Genomic DNA, 17,451 nt, shown 5'->3' on the forward strand with positions numbered 1-17,451 from the left:
CTATAGTCCTGACCACACACCAAGGCTCAAAAAGGTGCAGTGACTTGCCCAAACTTACACAGCAGGTGGCTGTGAAACCTACGAAGTCTGATCATAGAACTTACACTCTGAACAACTATACACAGTCTAACCACTACAAAAAGAGCTGATGTTTCAATGAAAAACACTGTGTGTTTCAGTTCGGAAGAAAGCACTGCAGGCTTAGTACTTGGTCTGGAAGACTGCTTAAAAGGTTAGCCTCAATTAAGTGAAGCAAAGGGGCAAAGGTGGTTAGGAAAGGAATGTTTAAGAAACGATGAAGAGTCTATTGATTTGGAATTAAACCATACTGAGGTAATGGGAAGAGAGGGTTTACGTTTTTAAAAAGTAGTCAAATAATGCAAAGATATCATGTAAGTAGCCCCATTAAGAGGTTATTGATTAGAAAGATATCATGGAAGAGATGAGACTGGAGTCTGAAGTTAAAGAAAGGATATTCCTATTCTGACCCTATTCTCTTGTCCTTATACTTCTCATTTCCTTACTCCCAAACTCGTTTCTCTGACATCCAGCTTTTTTCAGTTTCTCTCATTTTCAGTGATCACCAGCACAACTCCACGCTTCACTTTTGTCCTCAACCCTCTTTTCACAGTTTATATACCTCATTAGATAATCTTACTCATACCTATGACTTCAGCTGCTATCTATGGGTGAACAGAGTATTATCCTTAAGTGGACAAAAAAATAAGAGTCAGAAGAAGTTATCGTAGGCTCAAGAAGTGAGTCCCAAGCATATATACATAAGCAGAGGGAGAAAAAAAATGAGTGGAAAGAACACTTGAAGATGAAGAAAGAAAAAAGGATCATTGCTAGAAGAGTCACGTAATAAATAAAGCAAGAGCACAGGTAGACCAGTTAGCTTCAAAGAGAGAGCAGAACAAACCTCTTGGAGCAGGGGTCCCCAACCCTGTGAGGAACTGGGCTGCACAGCAAGTGAAGCTTTATCTGTATTTACAGCCACTCCCCATCACTTGCCTGAGCTGTCTCCTGTCAGATCAGCAGCAGCATTAGATTCTCATGGAAGCACAGACCTTGTGATCTAGGTTGTACATTCCTTATGAGAATCATCCCTGAAACCATTCCCACTCCCTGCCCCAGTCTGTGGAAAAACTGTCTTCCATGAACCGGTCCCTGATGCTAAAAAGGTTGAGATTGCTGTCTTAAGAGTATACAGATTCTTCTCTTCCTTCCTACTAACAGAACTTGACATAAATGCTTGCTACCAGACTTTTATCCAATTGATAATAATTACTATTAAAACAACCTGCAACCCTCATCTGCTTCCTTACTCATTATATACTTCATTTATCTTTCTCCTTAGCATGAACCACTGGATAATATACCATAAAATCCATCTGTTATTAGCTGCTTTCCCCAACTAGAACGTAAACTCCACAAGAGCAGGAATTACTTTCTATTTTGTTCTATGCCATTTTGCCTACACCTACAATAGTACCCAATAAAATAATAAACACTTAAATTTATTGAATGAATGGAGTGTATAAAGTGTAGTGCGTAAGTCATTGTTAAGAGTGGGGGAATAGTAAAAAGAAAGAAACTTGGACTGACAGCCTGAAGACTGTGGAGAAAATTGAGACCCATCCATGATGAACAAACTATGATGGACAGCAGGCAAAGGGAAGACCACTGATAACACTTGTGACGGGGGCAGAGATAAGCGAAAGGAGAAATGATGATGTGTGGCTTCTCCACTGAAACTTTGTAAAAAATATTTCTATGATGGTGCTTCTAAGCAAAAGCACTTCTTAATCGTTTAATTGGTTCAGCACTACGTAAAGGGAAGAACAAAACAAGTCAGCAACATCTAAGACTCACAACTCAGTATAACAAACCAACATGGAACAAAGCTTTGGCAACATACTGTTCTCTTGCTTCTGGATCCATCTTTTCATCATTCTTTTTAATCAAGTTCCAGAATTTTCTTAGCTTAGGTGTCTTTTTTAATTCTAATTCCAATCGTGCCTGAAAGAATGATGTGGCATTAAATCAGCCATAACCCCAATGTAAGAATATAATATAGAGCAATGGGATAAAACCAGATAGAAACGTGACAAAAGCTGGAACCTAAGAAACTAATACCTACACTTTAAAAAACTAGTTCAATTCCAATACCTGTCAATAGAAAAAAAAATAAGACAAAAGAAATTTCTCGTTAAGATTTTAAGCTCAGTAATAAATTTTCTTTCTTATTTCTAAATTTTCTTTCTTATTTCTAAAATTCAGGACTTCAGTTTGAAAAATATGGGCATTAACATTTAAAGTTCAAAAGTCAGTCTGAAACAATGCATATAAAACAGCTATCATAATAAGGAAATGTCGATACCACCACTCTTTCTCATGGCACTATCGGTTTTTAACTTGGTAATAATTATTTATAGGTGCCTGTTTTAACCTTCATCAACTGGTACCTATGAATAAGCTTGCATATCTGAATGTCTGCAAAACCACCCACGTGCAGGAAATGAAATTCTGAATACAGTATTATATAGAAATCTGATAGTTTTAACTTTACTCCCTAAAATCTGTTAATTTGGCTTTGATACTCGACCATATTATCCAATAAGACTTTGACAGAAAAAATGAAGTTGTTAATATTAAACATAATTCAGATGTTCTCCTATAGCTGTATGTACGTTCCATTCAAGGAAAATTAAAAATTCAAGTCTGTGTTTAGTCTCATCCAGAGACATACCTATGAATAATAATATTTTACTAAATTAACTCCCTTTATGAGCTCAATAGATATTACCTTATTTCACCTTAAAATAATAACATTAGGAGAAACATTTATTGGCTTACACATAAAAGCTTTAAAACTGAAAAAAACTACACCTATGATTAGTTAATGCGTAGTAAATTAGAAAAATTTGGTGGGGGATTTTTAACTGTCATTTTAATCCATATCAAAGCTACACCATCTAAAACCACATATTCCACTTACAAATACATGTAAGTTTCTGAACTGAGATACTTACAGGCTGTAAGCCCATCCACATCGGGAGAGAGATAAGCTGCTGTACTTGACTCCGTATCAAGTCTACTTCCTGTTTAAAACAGTCATGAGGGGAAAATATGCCATCAATTCTTTCAAATTAATGATTTTTTTATTATTAAGAAGTTCAATCCATTTTTTAAAGAGATAAAGCTAAGCCTCATGATTTTCAAATTCCATATCTGTGATTTCATCAACTTGCAGAATGTATTTGCAGCCCTCAGTTCAATACTCCCAATGCTTCCACTGTCATTCAGTGACAGCACAGAGCAGAGCCAAGTGTGAACTGCCCAACACACACGTTTAGAGCTGAGGTCAGACAAGGTGGGCTCTGCCTTCTTGCTTCAGCTCTCTTACACTAGCATCTCTTTTTGGTCTATTTAGTGCTGCTGCTGCTGCTAAGTCACTTCAGTCGTGTCCGCCTCTGTGTGACCCCATAGACGGCAGCCCAGCAGGCTCCGCCATCCCTGGGATTCTCCAGGGATGGCGTGCTACTTTCTCACAATATTGTGAGTTTTGCTGATTTTGCTATTGAAAATGGCCCTAAGCACAGGGCTTCAGTGCTGTTCAGTGTTCCCAGGTGAAAGAAGGCTGTGATGTGCCTTAAAGAGAAAATACTACGTGTTAGGTAAGTTTGTTCAGACGTAAGTTACAGCACTGTTGGTCACAAGTTCAACGTTAACAAATCAACAATATATATAAAGTGACTTTAAACAGAAACACATAAAACAAGGCTATACATCAATCACCTGATGAAAATGTGACCAGAGGCTTGCATGAAACTATCTCTGTATTTTCCCTAAGAGCAGCGGTTCAGTTTTAGCTAATTCTGTGTTCACAGCTATTTTTTAGAGCGTAACTACCTCTTAAATAATGAATACTGGAGGTAAACTGAAAAAAAAGTACCAATAATAAGCTAGCTTTTAAGTTAATTAAACTAGCACCAAACTACCAATACTAATTAAATCTTGGTTTTGTTCCATTTCTGACAAGGAATCACATCTATTTATATTTGCTTTGTTTAATTTAATAAATGTTAAAGAGACCCATGTGAAGTACTACATGGAAACATCCATCTATCAACACTGTTTTCAGGGTAAGAAAGAACCTCATGCATTCTCCTGCATGGGTCTAAATGCACTATCAATTCAGGAGCACCTATATATATATATACCTATTTATATATATGTGTATACCTATTTATTTAAAGATAAATACCTTCAGATAACCACAGGAGAGAAGTACACATGAAATATTAATTACCATAAATGTTTATTTTTTAGAGCATAATCTTACGAAGAATTAAAAATGTATCATATGCAACCCAAGAGATTTAGAAAGATCATCCATAATCACCCCTAAACAGTCAACTCAAAACAAGACCTGCCGGGTTATATATGAGGTATGACTGAGAAGTAATGAAGCTATGTCCCTGTGTATAGTTTATGATACTGATCTCATTACTTAATGTTCATGTTAACAGACTCTTTGCTGCTCTATATTTGGAGAATTTCAATTCTTATTATTTTACTTAGAAGCTAGATATAAAAAAGAAGGGGTCAAGTCCAAATCTATTAAAAAGCAAACAGATCCTACAAGATGATTTTCCCAAGAAGGGGCTGAAATGTTAGCATTGTCCTCATTCTCCACTACTATGAGGAGTTGGCTCTAGAGCTCATCTCATTTACAGTCAACTTAAAAGAATAAGAAAATTTGAACATTCTCCCCAAAGGTAAAGTAAAATTACCAAACTATTGAAGCAGTGGTCAAGAAAAAGCAGTAAGACTGTCTGTTCATGGAGTGAAAATTCACCATCAGTTTCAGCTAATGCTGCTTTCAAGATGCACTTGAAAAAGAATGGGAAGTGATCTGGCTTCTTCTTAAAAGTCTGAAAAGAGAAAGAATAAAAATTCATTTTGAAATGGCTTGCTCACCTCTTTTTCTCCTGTAAGCAAACAATGGCAGACTTTTTAGGAGTCTATTAACCAAACATAGTAATTACAAAAAGATTACTTGCTTACTTAAAATTCACTGTAGCAAGTCAAATAGAGATTTCTGGTAGGATAATGTGAGAGTTGCAGAAATTTTCAGCTAATAAAATAATGGCTTTGATTCCTTCATTTTTTCTTCAAGTATTAGGCTGGTAATTAGCTTAGGATTTGTTTTTTTATTAAGGATCTAAAGTGTTTTAATTCTTTTAATTTAAACAAAGAAACATCTTTAGCAAAAATGGAAGTCTTCCTATTCTATTTAATCTCAAAGACACCCTTGCCTTTATATTATCTCTTTACTCTTAATATACAAATAATGTTTTAAAAAGAAAAGGTAAATAATGTAAACATATTCAAGCTTCTCTGTGATCTACCTCCCCACCTTTCTGTTAGCTCTCTTTTCTTTCATAGGCAAGTGCTCCAAACGTATGACCTACACTAGCTGTTTTCACTTACTTCTCTAAAACAAGTTTCCATGTACAGCACTCCCCTGACGCTGTTACACCTGTCAAGTTCTAAGGACGCTTACAACCCTCAACTCCTTCTTGATGTGAAGGTTTCTCTTCTTTGTCACTTTACAAGGCAGTGTCCCTGGGCATCTAGCCTCATTCTTCTTCTCCCTCTCCCATTACTTCAACTACCATATGCTAATGATTCTAAAGACACATCATCAGTCCAGATTTATTCAGTCCTTAGATTGCTTTGTCTACTACAATTACATCTAGATATTCCAAAAGCAACTTAAACTCAGAAAGTCCAAAACCCAATTCAACAATTTTGTACCCGCCAAAATATTCCTCAACCCTCTTCGACCTATCTTGGTAAGAGGCACCTCTCATCTTTTACATTCCGTTGCCCAAACCTGGAAGGTTACTGAAAATAATAACCCCTCCCTCAAGCTACTTCAATTATCAAATCCAATCAATTTTACTTCCCAAATCTGTGTGTAAGCTCTTCTCTGTATCTGTATCAACTCTAATCACCAAAGTGGTCTTTATAACATGAAAACTGATGAAGTCATTCTCTGGTGTCCCTCTCCCTTCCTCTGGCGGTTCAAAGCAACTTTAAGAAACCTCCAAGATTTCTCAATAAGACACAAGGCCCTTATACGATGGTACTAATGAATATTTGAGGGTCCATGGTTTTATCTTAAAGAATGCTAACACCTTTTCATTTTGGAGACCATCCCCTCAAAAGAGATGGCAAGTATACATGGCTTTCCTTCACTTAAAGAAGTATGATTGAGGGGAAGGAACTCTTTTGATGAGCTGACCATTTCATAATGGCCAAAGAAAACCTAGATTTTGGACCTCTGTTACCTGATCAAGGCTCTGTTATAGTAGCCAAAGAGAAAATGTCAATTATAAATTTCAAAAGAGAAAACATCCTAAATCAGATAAAGAGAAGACTGAAATTACAATATAAGCACCTGTCTTGACTTTAGACATACTACTTTACTCTGGTAAAACTATAAACACATACTCTGTTGTGAAACAAGGCACTGAAAAATATTATCTCATCGAACATTATGTATTTGAGCTCAGTTCAGTTGCTCCGTCATGTCCGACTCTTTGAGCTACTTAATATAAAATATACTTTATCTGATGTAAAAGTCTTTATAAAAGTCTTTATAATACATGCCATTCTTTGTTTTAAGCACAAAGGAGAAAAATAATTTCACATTCATAATTTTTCAATTCACAGCATATTAAAGAAAGAACTGAAACCAAAAGAAATATCATTGAGTGGCCGAAAAGTTTGTTTGGCTTTTTTCATACCATCTTAGGGAAAACCTGAACAAGCTTTTTGGCCAACCCAGCATTTTTCATACATCCATTCTTTTTCTCAATATTTACTTTATTTTTGGATAAAGTTTTGTTCTAAAAATATTATCAGTAAAAAAGTTACTTTGTAACAGCTTAAGTGAGCACAGTAAGAAAGCTATAAAGTAATTTAAATCTGTTACCTCCCATGCAGGGACATTTTCTCTGAATTTTTCATTCACCATACAGCAGATTGACATTAAATAGGCTTTGCTGGACACTTCTGGAGAATAATTCATCCAGAGGTAATTTTCAAGATACTGGCTATGAAGAATAAAAAGGCATAGAATATTTCATTATTTACTACCATCTCATTATATCACTCTCCTGAAAAAGTCTAATTACTTACAACTTTTTGAAATCTGTATTGATAGTCTGAAAGCCCTTCACAAATTAATCTATAATGTAGGTCAGTCCTACTATTGGAAACATATGTAGCAAATATGGCTCTGGAGAAGGAGAGTTTTATAGTTTCAAAGTAGGAAAACAAAGATTTCAAAGATTACTGACATATATAATTATCACCATTAGAGCACTTGATATTTCCTTATCTAAGGTGCTTCACAGAGTAAAAAACAAAAATATCTGACAAAAATATCAGCTCTAAAATCATATGATGGACAGCTTCACAGACAAAAGTAACTGAGAAATTAACACAAATTTATATCAGCACCAAATGATTTCTGAAAACTAAGAAAAAGACTTACTCAAAAAGAGGATTTGTTACTTAATTACAAGGCATTTAACATACGTCAGTTTTCAAGGTAACTGGCATTTTCTCTTCAAAATGCCAAAATTCTTATTTAAGACCGGTGAAAACATTCTAAACTAAGTAATTCTGATTTTCAAAACAAAACTTAACCATTTCTTGTTCAGAGTAGTTATAAACATCAATTACTGTTGTGGGCTGTAAAATCCTCTCAAGCACTAATGTAGAACACAGAACTAGTTTCTATTTTAAATCACTCCACATGTATAACTTTTCAATGTAACTTTTCACTTGCGTCTTCATGTACACACGCATGCAAGCACAGGTGTACACACACACTTGTGCATTTTGGACTGTGCTGTAACACAGAATTTTTCTACTTCCTCTCAAGATTCAAAGGTCTCCTCATGTTGATATTTCCATGGGTCTATCTTTAGGAATCATTCTTACTTAGTTTGCAAGAGCCTAGGAAACTGGTAAATAATATTTTATCCTAAATAACTGCCAAAAGGCTCCAAGTTATAACTACTCTTTCATATAGTAAATGCATGAAACTTCGTATCATTCTATGTTTACAAGTTTAAATTCCTCTTCCCTAAATTATGCCCTTCAGAACTTCTGCTAGCAAGTCTGTTAGTATGAATCTGTCTGAAATCTGTTTATTTCATGCAGTTTAGCTGGTGATAGAATTCTTTCTTGGTCGATAATTCTATTTTTCTATTTACTAGACTCATTCTACTATCTTTTCTATTATTGCAATTGTGAAGTCTACAATCAATTTGTTCTTCTTCCTCTGAGTAATCGTTTTTCCTCTAGTAGATTTTAAGATTTCTGTCACTGTTGCTGTGTTCACAGCTTGCTAAATATACTTTCTGAATCTTACAGACTCATATCTTAACTGTTGAAAATTCTTAACCATCACCTCTTCTAAATTGCCACTCCCTCATTTTCCCTAAATCTCTTCTAATGGACCTTCTCATTCTACCCTCTATATCTCTTAACTGCCTTGTATGCTTCTATTATTTGTTAATTTTCTCAGCTCTAAATCCCCATTCACTAATTCCCTCTTTAGCTGTGTCTAATCTATTCAACTTAACCACTGAGTTTTTTAATTTCAATGACTTTTATTTTCATTTTCCCCCAAACCTGTCCATTTTTAGTGTCTTGTTTCTATTCACATATTCTATTTCTTCTTTTATACTCATAATAATTTTAAACATGATTTGACAGTATATATATTATTTAATTACCTGTGGTTTTCTGAGGAGTATCTAATTCTGCTCTTTGTTGCTTCAACTAAATCTTGCTGTAATGTGCTCTGTAATTTGAGAGTCTGGACTCACATTCATCAAGGTTTTAGCTGTAGGATTTTTTTTTTTTGGCAGTCTAGATGGAATACATATCATTTCAGAGTATCTTTATGTTTGATTCTGCCAGATGCCCCACAGATATCATTGGCTTGCCACATTTTTTTAACAGTAATATCATGGGTATTATCTGATTACACAGTGAACTCCAAACTTATTCTTTACATTTTTCAGATAAGGAATCTGAGAATATGAGAGTCAATGATCTGCCCAAGATGATGGACTTAGCTCTGTGATATATAGATGATACAGACCACACTCCAAACTAGATCTCTTTAAACCAAATTTAAGGACTGTTCACTAATTCCCTGATTCTATTTTGGCAATTGCAGCAAATGTAATCTATATAATAACATGCCCCTCTGATGAGTTTTCTCAAGATTCAGTTCACTTTCCTATACCTAGAAACTTTCTCCATGCCATCTCACTTTCCATTCTAGCAAGAGACCATCAATTATCTCTACTACAAACTTGAGAATTATTGTGTCTGGAGGCTGGCACAGAGAAAATGGCATTTTCACCAAGAAATTACATAAAAGTTCCTGGAAGGTAACGACCCACTTTATCAGTTATTAAAGATCTTTCACTGTCATTGGTGCCTTAAATATGTTCTGCTGCTTTCTCCTTTAGTTCTTGCAATTCTCCTGGTATCTGATATTTGCAAGGACCATAGAACTCTGGTTTTATCCTAACTATATAACAGCATCCACTTGATTTTTATTGTTCTTCTTGAAAGATGAAGAAAAAGTGTGATGAAAAAGTGTATTAATCTAAGGGTCATATGGATCCAGTTTCTAGCCTAAGTGCTCTCTATTAATATAAGGAAGATCTTATTGGAATTGTTATGAGGATTAAATGATATCAAGTATTTAATAACAATACAGTTCTTAAGATATAGCAGGCACTTCACTTACTAGTTAATTTATAGCTACAAACTTCAATTTTTCTCTGCAATAATAAGAACACCTCAGCTCAGTTCAGATCAGTTCAGTCGCTCGGTCGTGTCTGACTCTTCGCAACCCCATGGGGTGCAGTACGCCAGACCTCCCTGTCCATCACCAACTCCCAGAGTTTACCCAAACTCATGTCCATTGAGTTGGTGATGCCATCCAGCCATCTCATCCTCTGTTGTCCCCTTCTCCTCTCACTTTCAATCTTTCTCAGCATCAAGGTCTTTTCAAATGAGTCAGTTCTTTGCATCAGGTGGACAAATATTGGAGTTTTAGCTTCAGCATCAGTCCTTCCAATGAATATTCAAGACTGATCTCCTTTAGGATGGACTGGGTGGATCTCCTTGCAGTCCAAGGGACTCTCAAGAGTCTTCTCCAACACCACTGTTCAAAAGCATCAATTATTCGGCACTCGGCTTTCTTCACAGTCCAACTCTCACATCCATACACGACCACTGGAAAAACCACAGCCTTGACTAGATGGACCTTTGTTGGCAAAGTAGTGTTTCTGCTTTATGCTGTCTAGGCTGGTCATAACTTTTCTTCCAAGGAGTAAGCGTCTTTTAATTTCATTGCCGCAGTCACCATCTGCAGTGATTTTGGAGCCCAAAAAAATAAAGTCTCTTACTATTTCCACTGTTTCCCCATCTATTTGCCATGAAGTGATGGGACTGGATGCCATGATCATAGTTTTCTGGATGTTGAACTTTAAGCCAACTTTTTCACTCTCCTCTTTCACTTTCATCAAGAGGCTCTTTAGTTCTTCTTCACTTTCTGCCATAAGAGTGGTATCATCTGCATATCTGAGGTTACTGGCAATCTTTCTGATTTTAGCTTGTGCTTCATCCAGTCCAGCAGTTCTCATGATGTACTTTGCATATAAGTTAAATAAGCAGGGTGACAAGATACAGCCTTGACATACTCCTTTCCCGATTTGGAACCAGTCTGTTGTTCCATGTCCAGTTCTAACTATTGCTTCCTGACCTGCATACAGAGTTCTCAGGAGGCAGGTCAGGTGGTCTGGTACTCCTGTCTCTTGAAGAATTTTCCACAGTTTGTTGTGATCCACACAGTCAAAGGCTTTGGCACAGTCAATAAAGTGGAAGTAGATGTTTTTCTGGAACTTTCTTGCTTTTTCCATGATCCAACAGATGTTGGCAATTTGATCTCTGGTTCCTCTGCCTTTTCTAAATTCCACTTGAACATCTGGAAGTTCATGGTTCACGTACTGTTGAAGCCTGGCTTGGAGAATTTTGAGCATTACTTTACTAGCTTACTTTACTCACCTTAATTTTGAGGTGAGTGCAAATGTGTTTGAGCATTCTTTGGCATTGCCTTTCTTTGGGATTGGATTGAAAACTGACCTTTCCAGTCCCATGGCCACTGCTGAGTTTTCCAAATTTGATGGCATATTGAATGTAGCACTTTCACAGCATCATCTTTCAGGATTTGAAATAGCTCAACTGGAATTCCATCACCTCCACTAGCTTTGTTCATAGTGATGCTTCCTAAGGCCCATTTGACTTCGCATTCCAGGATGTCTGGCTCTAGGTGAGTGATCATACCATCATGATTATCTGGGTCGTGAAGACCTGTTTTGTATAGTTCTTCTGTGTATTCTTGCCACCTCTTCTTAATATCTTCTGCTTCTGTTAGGTCCATACCATTTCTGTCCTTTACTGTTCCCATCTTTGCATGAAATGTTCCCTTGGTATCTCTAATTTTCTTGAAGTGATCGCTAGTCTTATGCCATTTTTGTGAGGATCAAATCAGTTTATGAAGGGAGTTGTTGTTTTTCAGTCTCTAAGTAATGTCTGACTCTGCAACCCCTGGACTGCAGCACGTCAGGCTTCCCTGTCTTTCACTATCTCCTGGAGTTACAGTCATTAAAACAGAGACTGACTTCTGATGCAGACTATACCTCAAGGGAGGGTGGAGAAGTGGAAAAACCATGAGCTTTGGCATAAGACACTGGCATCCTAGCTCCACCAATTACTTAAATGCATTATCTTGAACAAATTACTTAACTGCTCTGATCTCAGTTTTTTTCCTTCACTATATGGAAAGTATAGTGACTTTTTGCAGGATTACTATGATTGTTCTATATATAAAATGTTTAACATTATGTCTAGCATAAGGTTCAATAAATGACAAATACTACTATCATCAACAACAATCTTGGCTTTTACTTCCAGTCTACTGACCATACCTAGCTGTAATATAATCTAAATTATAATCTAAAAATTGCATATCCTCTTCTGCCTGAAATATCTTTAAGTGGTTTAGGTCAGGACAAGGTTGGTTTGGTCATAATAAATAAGCTTGGAAGGAAAAAAATGGCTATAAAATACATTCCAGTTTACTTCCATTGTAACTAGAGGAACCAAGTAAGAGTTCAGAAATTGCTCAGCACACACTATCTTAATTAGTGAGAAACAATTCAAAATTCAGTTACACTAACAATGGAACAACATCCTTAAAAATAAAAGACATCATACACATATTCCAAAATAAGCCAAACACAAAAATATAAACCTTGAAAAGTCTATAGTAATTATTTTCTTACCAACTCACAGAAGTGTACAGAAAACCTAGTTAAAAGTTAAGTCATGTTGTCATCTTTAACTTCATCAAAGTAAAGTCTTTTAACTCACCTAAATTCCAAGAGCATTATCTTTCTGATAGCAAACCTAAAAATATAAAAGTCAATAGTAAAAATATTTAAATAGGGAATATAACATTTCTGAGTTACTAATACAGATGTATTCTGGAATCTTGTTATAATACTGACTTACACAGCAGAATAATTATATCCAATAAAACATTGGAGAAAGCAAATTTTGCTTTTATATTTTATTTTGTTCAGTTTATTTATTTTTAAAAACTATCTAAGAAGAATTATATCCTATTCATATAACAAACACAATTAGCACCATGACATACAAAGATATAACACACAAACTAATAAGCCGAGTAGATTTAATCAAAACACAAGTGCTCATCAATATTCATAATATTGGATCACCAATATTATTGGATCACCATTGCCAAAAGCTAGTCTGCCTCAATTTCTTAAGCACTAATCTTCTTTCATTTAATAATGATCAAATGGAAACATTCTGCTGAAGTCATGCCTGCCTTCCTATATAAGGGACACGTATTTGTATTACAGGCATGTCATGTAGTCTTGATATTAAGTCTAAAATATTAGAAAATTGTAGAGACAGTATCAGATATTTCTGTATATACTTTAAGAAACAGAAGTGTTTGTTTTATATGGATAAATGATCCTGTAGTTAGGGTATCTCTGCAAAGGTAGGTTCAAATGTCCACTAATTTAGCTTTATCATTTTGTATATTAGAAATAAAGAAACCAGACCAGAACCATGCCACTAGATATAAGCTTCCAGTTTTGCAAATTAAACTTGCTGAGACAGGTAAAGAGCTTAACTAATGCTATATATATATAAGATATAAAAATGGGTCTAGAGACTAGACATGCCAGAAAATCTTTAAAGGACGAAAAGTTACAAGTAATAATAACAAATATTACTTATACAAAGTTTGTTAAAAGGCTGACAAGGACTTGACATGAACTTCTGAGCTATCTACTCCAGATTGATTGTTACACAGATGAAAAACTCAAATAACATCTGTGAACAAAGGAAGCCAGCACAAAAGAGTACACATTATGTGGTTCCATTTTTTTTTTAAAGTTTAAAACCAAGCAAAATTAAACTACAGTATTCATGTTTGCATACTTCCATATTTAAATGGTAAAGCAAAGGGCCATACAAGGGTTTCTAGGATGCTGACAATGTTGGTGTTGGTTTTTTTTCAACATTGGTGGTGGTAAAATTCAGAAGGCTATACATTTCTGTACATTTTATGCACTATCTGTTAATTTCATTGTAAAGAGGATTAAACATTTTTAATGAAAAGAAATCTAAACATTGGCAAAAGTAAACCGCTCTATAAGTTATCCTTTTTTCTTCCGTATAAAAATCACTTGGATGGATTCATAATTGGATTAACAATTAAATCACAGTGTATGGGTTAAGAGAGTCCTAAAGAGCAATTGAACCCTGTCCTATTTAAGAACAGAGTATTGGATAAGAGCCAGAGAACAAGGATATAATAACTGGAGCAGCCTCTTCATCTACCTATGGTAAAATACCTTGGGCTAGTTACTTAACTTCTCTCTACCTCAGTTTTCTCATCCATAAAAGGAAGATAATAGTTAACGTGTCGGCTCACATGTGATACACCTTAAGGGAGGACTACTGCCCGATCATTCAACCTAAAGTAGCAGTCTTTGTCGCTGTACCCTAATCCCACTTTAATTTATAGCACTCATGACCTGTTGATGCTACATCTGCATGTGTTATCTGTCTAGGTAAGAATTAGAACATAAGCTCCACGAGTTAACATGAGACTTTACCTGCCATGTTCACTGATGTACCCCTAGCACTAGAATGGTGGCTGGTGCTCAAAGTAGGCTCAACCAAGTCCTCTATTCATTAACTCTACACCTAGATACCTAACTGCTTATTCTACATCTATAAGGCTCTTTAGTAGCTAGAATTCAACATTTCTATACCCAATCCCATCACCAACAACAGCAAAAGTCAGGAATGGCACCTAATCACCTGACTATCTTGGCCAAAAACTTTGTGGAGTCATCCTCGATTCCTCCCTCCCAACACTCATCACATCCAGCCACCAACCATCTCTTCACTTCCCTCTCTCTCAAACTGGTAACTCCTCTGTATCTCAACTTCCCATGCTAACCCATGCCATTATGATCTTTAACCAGACTACAACAATATTCACCTAGCTAACTTCCTGCCTCTTGCCCCCTCCAACAGGGGGCATTTTTAAAATATCACCATCAGGCTTTGCTGGTTTCCTACTGCTCTTCAAATTTAAAACAAACAAACCTTAACATGGTCTTTGGTCCTCTTAGGACCAAAGGCTCTAGAATCAATCAGGCTCAAGAATCAATCATTAAAACAAAACAACTAACCTCTTATTTTGACACTGTGTTTATAATATTTAGCAAAATTCACCTCCTAATTTCATGGAACACATGAAAAAAATAAAATCTGCCATTTTATAATTTCTATGACATTCATAACATGAATGTTTCCATTTCATACTAAAACGGTTAGTCAATTACCTTTTAAAATACTGATTGGGCATATATGTCTACAGGTGCAAATAGGGAAAAATGTCCAAGACACAGTTTTTAAAAAATCACAGGGGTAGGGAACTGGAACAGGTGTATATATAAATAAAGACACTGAGGGTTAAGGGTCAGGGAAGAAGATTTACTGAAACTTATCCCCTTCTGTGTATTGTTCAAAATAATTTTTTATTACATATATAGCTTGTACAAAATACTTCTTTGTTTGGTATTTAATTATCATTATGTTTACTTTTCCAATTTTTAAATAATCTTTTGAAAAGATTTATCAGAAAATGGTAAGAAAATTAGTATTAACTGAACTGAAATTTTAAAATCTCTTATGCTTAGTCTTCCTCACATTCCTTCAAAAAGAAAATAAACCCTAAAGAACTTAATCTCTCTAATCTGAGTCAAAAATTACAAGGCAAAGAAATATCTTATGACTCTTCAGCAGCTAGATGTAATTTTTCTAGCTACCATCTCCTTGATGACCAAATCAAGAAAGAAAAGAAAGTTCCAAGTTTATAATTACATTTAGTTTAGACGCTGAGATCCAAGTTAGAAACATCTAATTCCTATGTATAAAAATTAAACTCATTCCTACCTTGATTTGACAATTTCTTTCTCATATATATCTTCAATCACCTGTTGTTAAAAATATAAAAATGTTTAATGTCTCAAATAATTTTTTTCAGACTCTGAGAGTTTTCAGTTACTGAGATTACACAAAACAAGTTGTTTAGGAAAGCTATCAAATATTACTGCTAGTGAACTAATACTTCAGAGATATTTTTTATAATCCCATTATATTCCTCAAAATGTAAAATAACAAGAAAGCAAAATAGTAGAAAAAATAAATATGTCTACATAAAAATAATTATAGAAATAATTATTAAAATGATGTATTTATTTCACTTCTAGGGAAAACAAAAACTCACAAGATCAGGATAATTTTTAAAACCTAGTTTTAACAAGGTATACTAAATGTTAGCAGGCTTCATCTAAGAGTTTTAACAATGTGTTTTCAAAAATCAGAAAGCAAACTGAAAGCACAAAGAAATAACAGAAACAAACACCATTCTGTTTTCCAAATGCATGATAAAACCTCAGATTTCCATTTACTTGGGTTGGGGGAAGGGACAAGGGGGGGCGGGGAGTAAAATGGTATAATCCCTAAGAATTCAGGTTCTGGAGTTGGAAGCCTGATTCAAACCAGCCACCTTCACTACTGACGGCTACAACCTCTGCAAGTGCCTGACTGCTCTAAGGCTGTTTCCCAGTATACAAAAAGGATCTAATTATACTATTAAGAGCCCCATGAGTTTGCTAAAAGACAACACACATAAAGAATTCAGCCCAGGTCCTTGCATATGGTGAGCCTTTAATAATAGTTAACAGTAGTAGAAGTAATAGTAGTACTAGTGATAAGAGTAGTTTTAAAAAAAGTTAAAATTATAAAGTGCTTTAACACGGTATAATATAATTTTATGGTAACTATGATATCTTTTAATTGCTCAGAGTATATCTGTCAAATAAATGTTTGTGGGTGGCAAAGGCAGGAAGATAATGAGGCAAGCAAATCTTGAATTTATATGAAATTTCTGTTTTTTTCTGCTTTCTATCAAAATCTAAATTATTAAAAAATAATAAAATGAAGGGTATAATTTTCTTTAAATACCAAGTTAAAATAAAATTTTTCTAAATAGGCATACATAGCTTCATCTAGAATTATCTCTAGTATTAACTAAAATGATCTGAATATAAATTTAATCTCTAAAAATCTTGATCTAATTAGGTTCAACTCTAGTAGTCATCAAGATAATTTTGTTGTCAATGAAAAGTGACTCTAGGAACCCCCAGACCCAACCTACACAAACAACATAAAGTAAGATAAAGCAACCTGGCCAACAATTAAGAGTAACTAATGTATGTCAAGTTTATTATCTTCCTAATGAATAAAATAGGATTGCTGGCAAAACAAATATATTTATAGATAAAACATTTAAGCTCATATAATAAGAAATTTGGGGTTCAGTTTCACTAAGAGAGCCTAAAGTATCACAATTCAATTTATAATGGCAAAGCTTTATATCAGTCTTTACTACACATTAAGTGGCATGCCATATGTCAGCTCTATTTCATGTAAGGACCTCTTTTTAAGAAACGATTTCAGTAAGAATTAATCTTATGTTTAGGCTTTTTTTCTTTTCAATTATTCTAAACTGTGTCACGTGAATCCTAAGTCCATTCTCTAACTGAATATGACTGGCCCCACTCATCTGATCCTCTACACTAAACAAGTCACCCCTCTTCCACCATTACTACATATCTTTATTGAAGTTCGTCAACCAGAAAACAATAGATTCTATCC

The 17,451-nt window shown here is 34.9% G+C and overlaps 1 protein-coding gene across 1 annotated transcript in view; it reads right to left on the minus strand.

Annotated features, from left to right (window-relative positions):
- The window catches only part of AQR (aquarius intron-binding spliceosomal factor), a 94,513-nt gene that overhangs the window by 73,014 nt on the left and 4,048 nt on the right, over nucleotides 1–17,451 (minus strand). The window contains exons 3-8 of the mRNA XM_055537287.1: nucleotides 15,685–15,725; nucleotides 12,547–12,582; nucleotides 7,010–7,130; nucleotides 4,800–4,940; nucleotides 3,036–3,104; nucleotides 1,922–2,022 (exon numbers count right to left, since the gene is read on the minus strand). Coding sequence (XP_055393262.1) covers nucleotides 1,922–2,022; nucleotides 3,036–3,104; nucleotides 4,800–4,940; nucleotides 7,010–7,130; nucleotides 12,547–12,582; nucleotides 15,685–15,725 — 509 coding nt within the window. The remainder of the gene's footprint in view (nucleotides 1–1,921; nucleotides 2,023–3,035; nucleotides 3,105–4,799; nucleotides 4,941–7,009; nucleotides 7,131–12,546; nucleotides 12,583–15,684; nucleotides 15,726–17,451) is intronic.

Source organism: Bubalus kerabau, chromosome 10 (assembly GCF_029407905.1).
Source record: "Bubalus kerabau isolate K-KA32 ecotype Philippines breed swamp buffalo chromosome 10, PCC_UOA_SB_1v2, whole genome shotgun sequence".
Taxonomy (NCBI): Eukaryota; Metazoa; Chordata; class Mammalia; order Artiodactyla; family Bovidae; genus Bubalus; species Bubalus kerabau.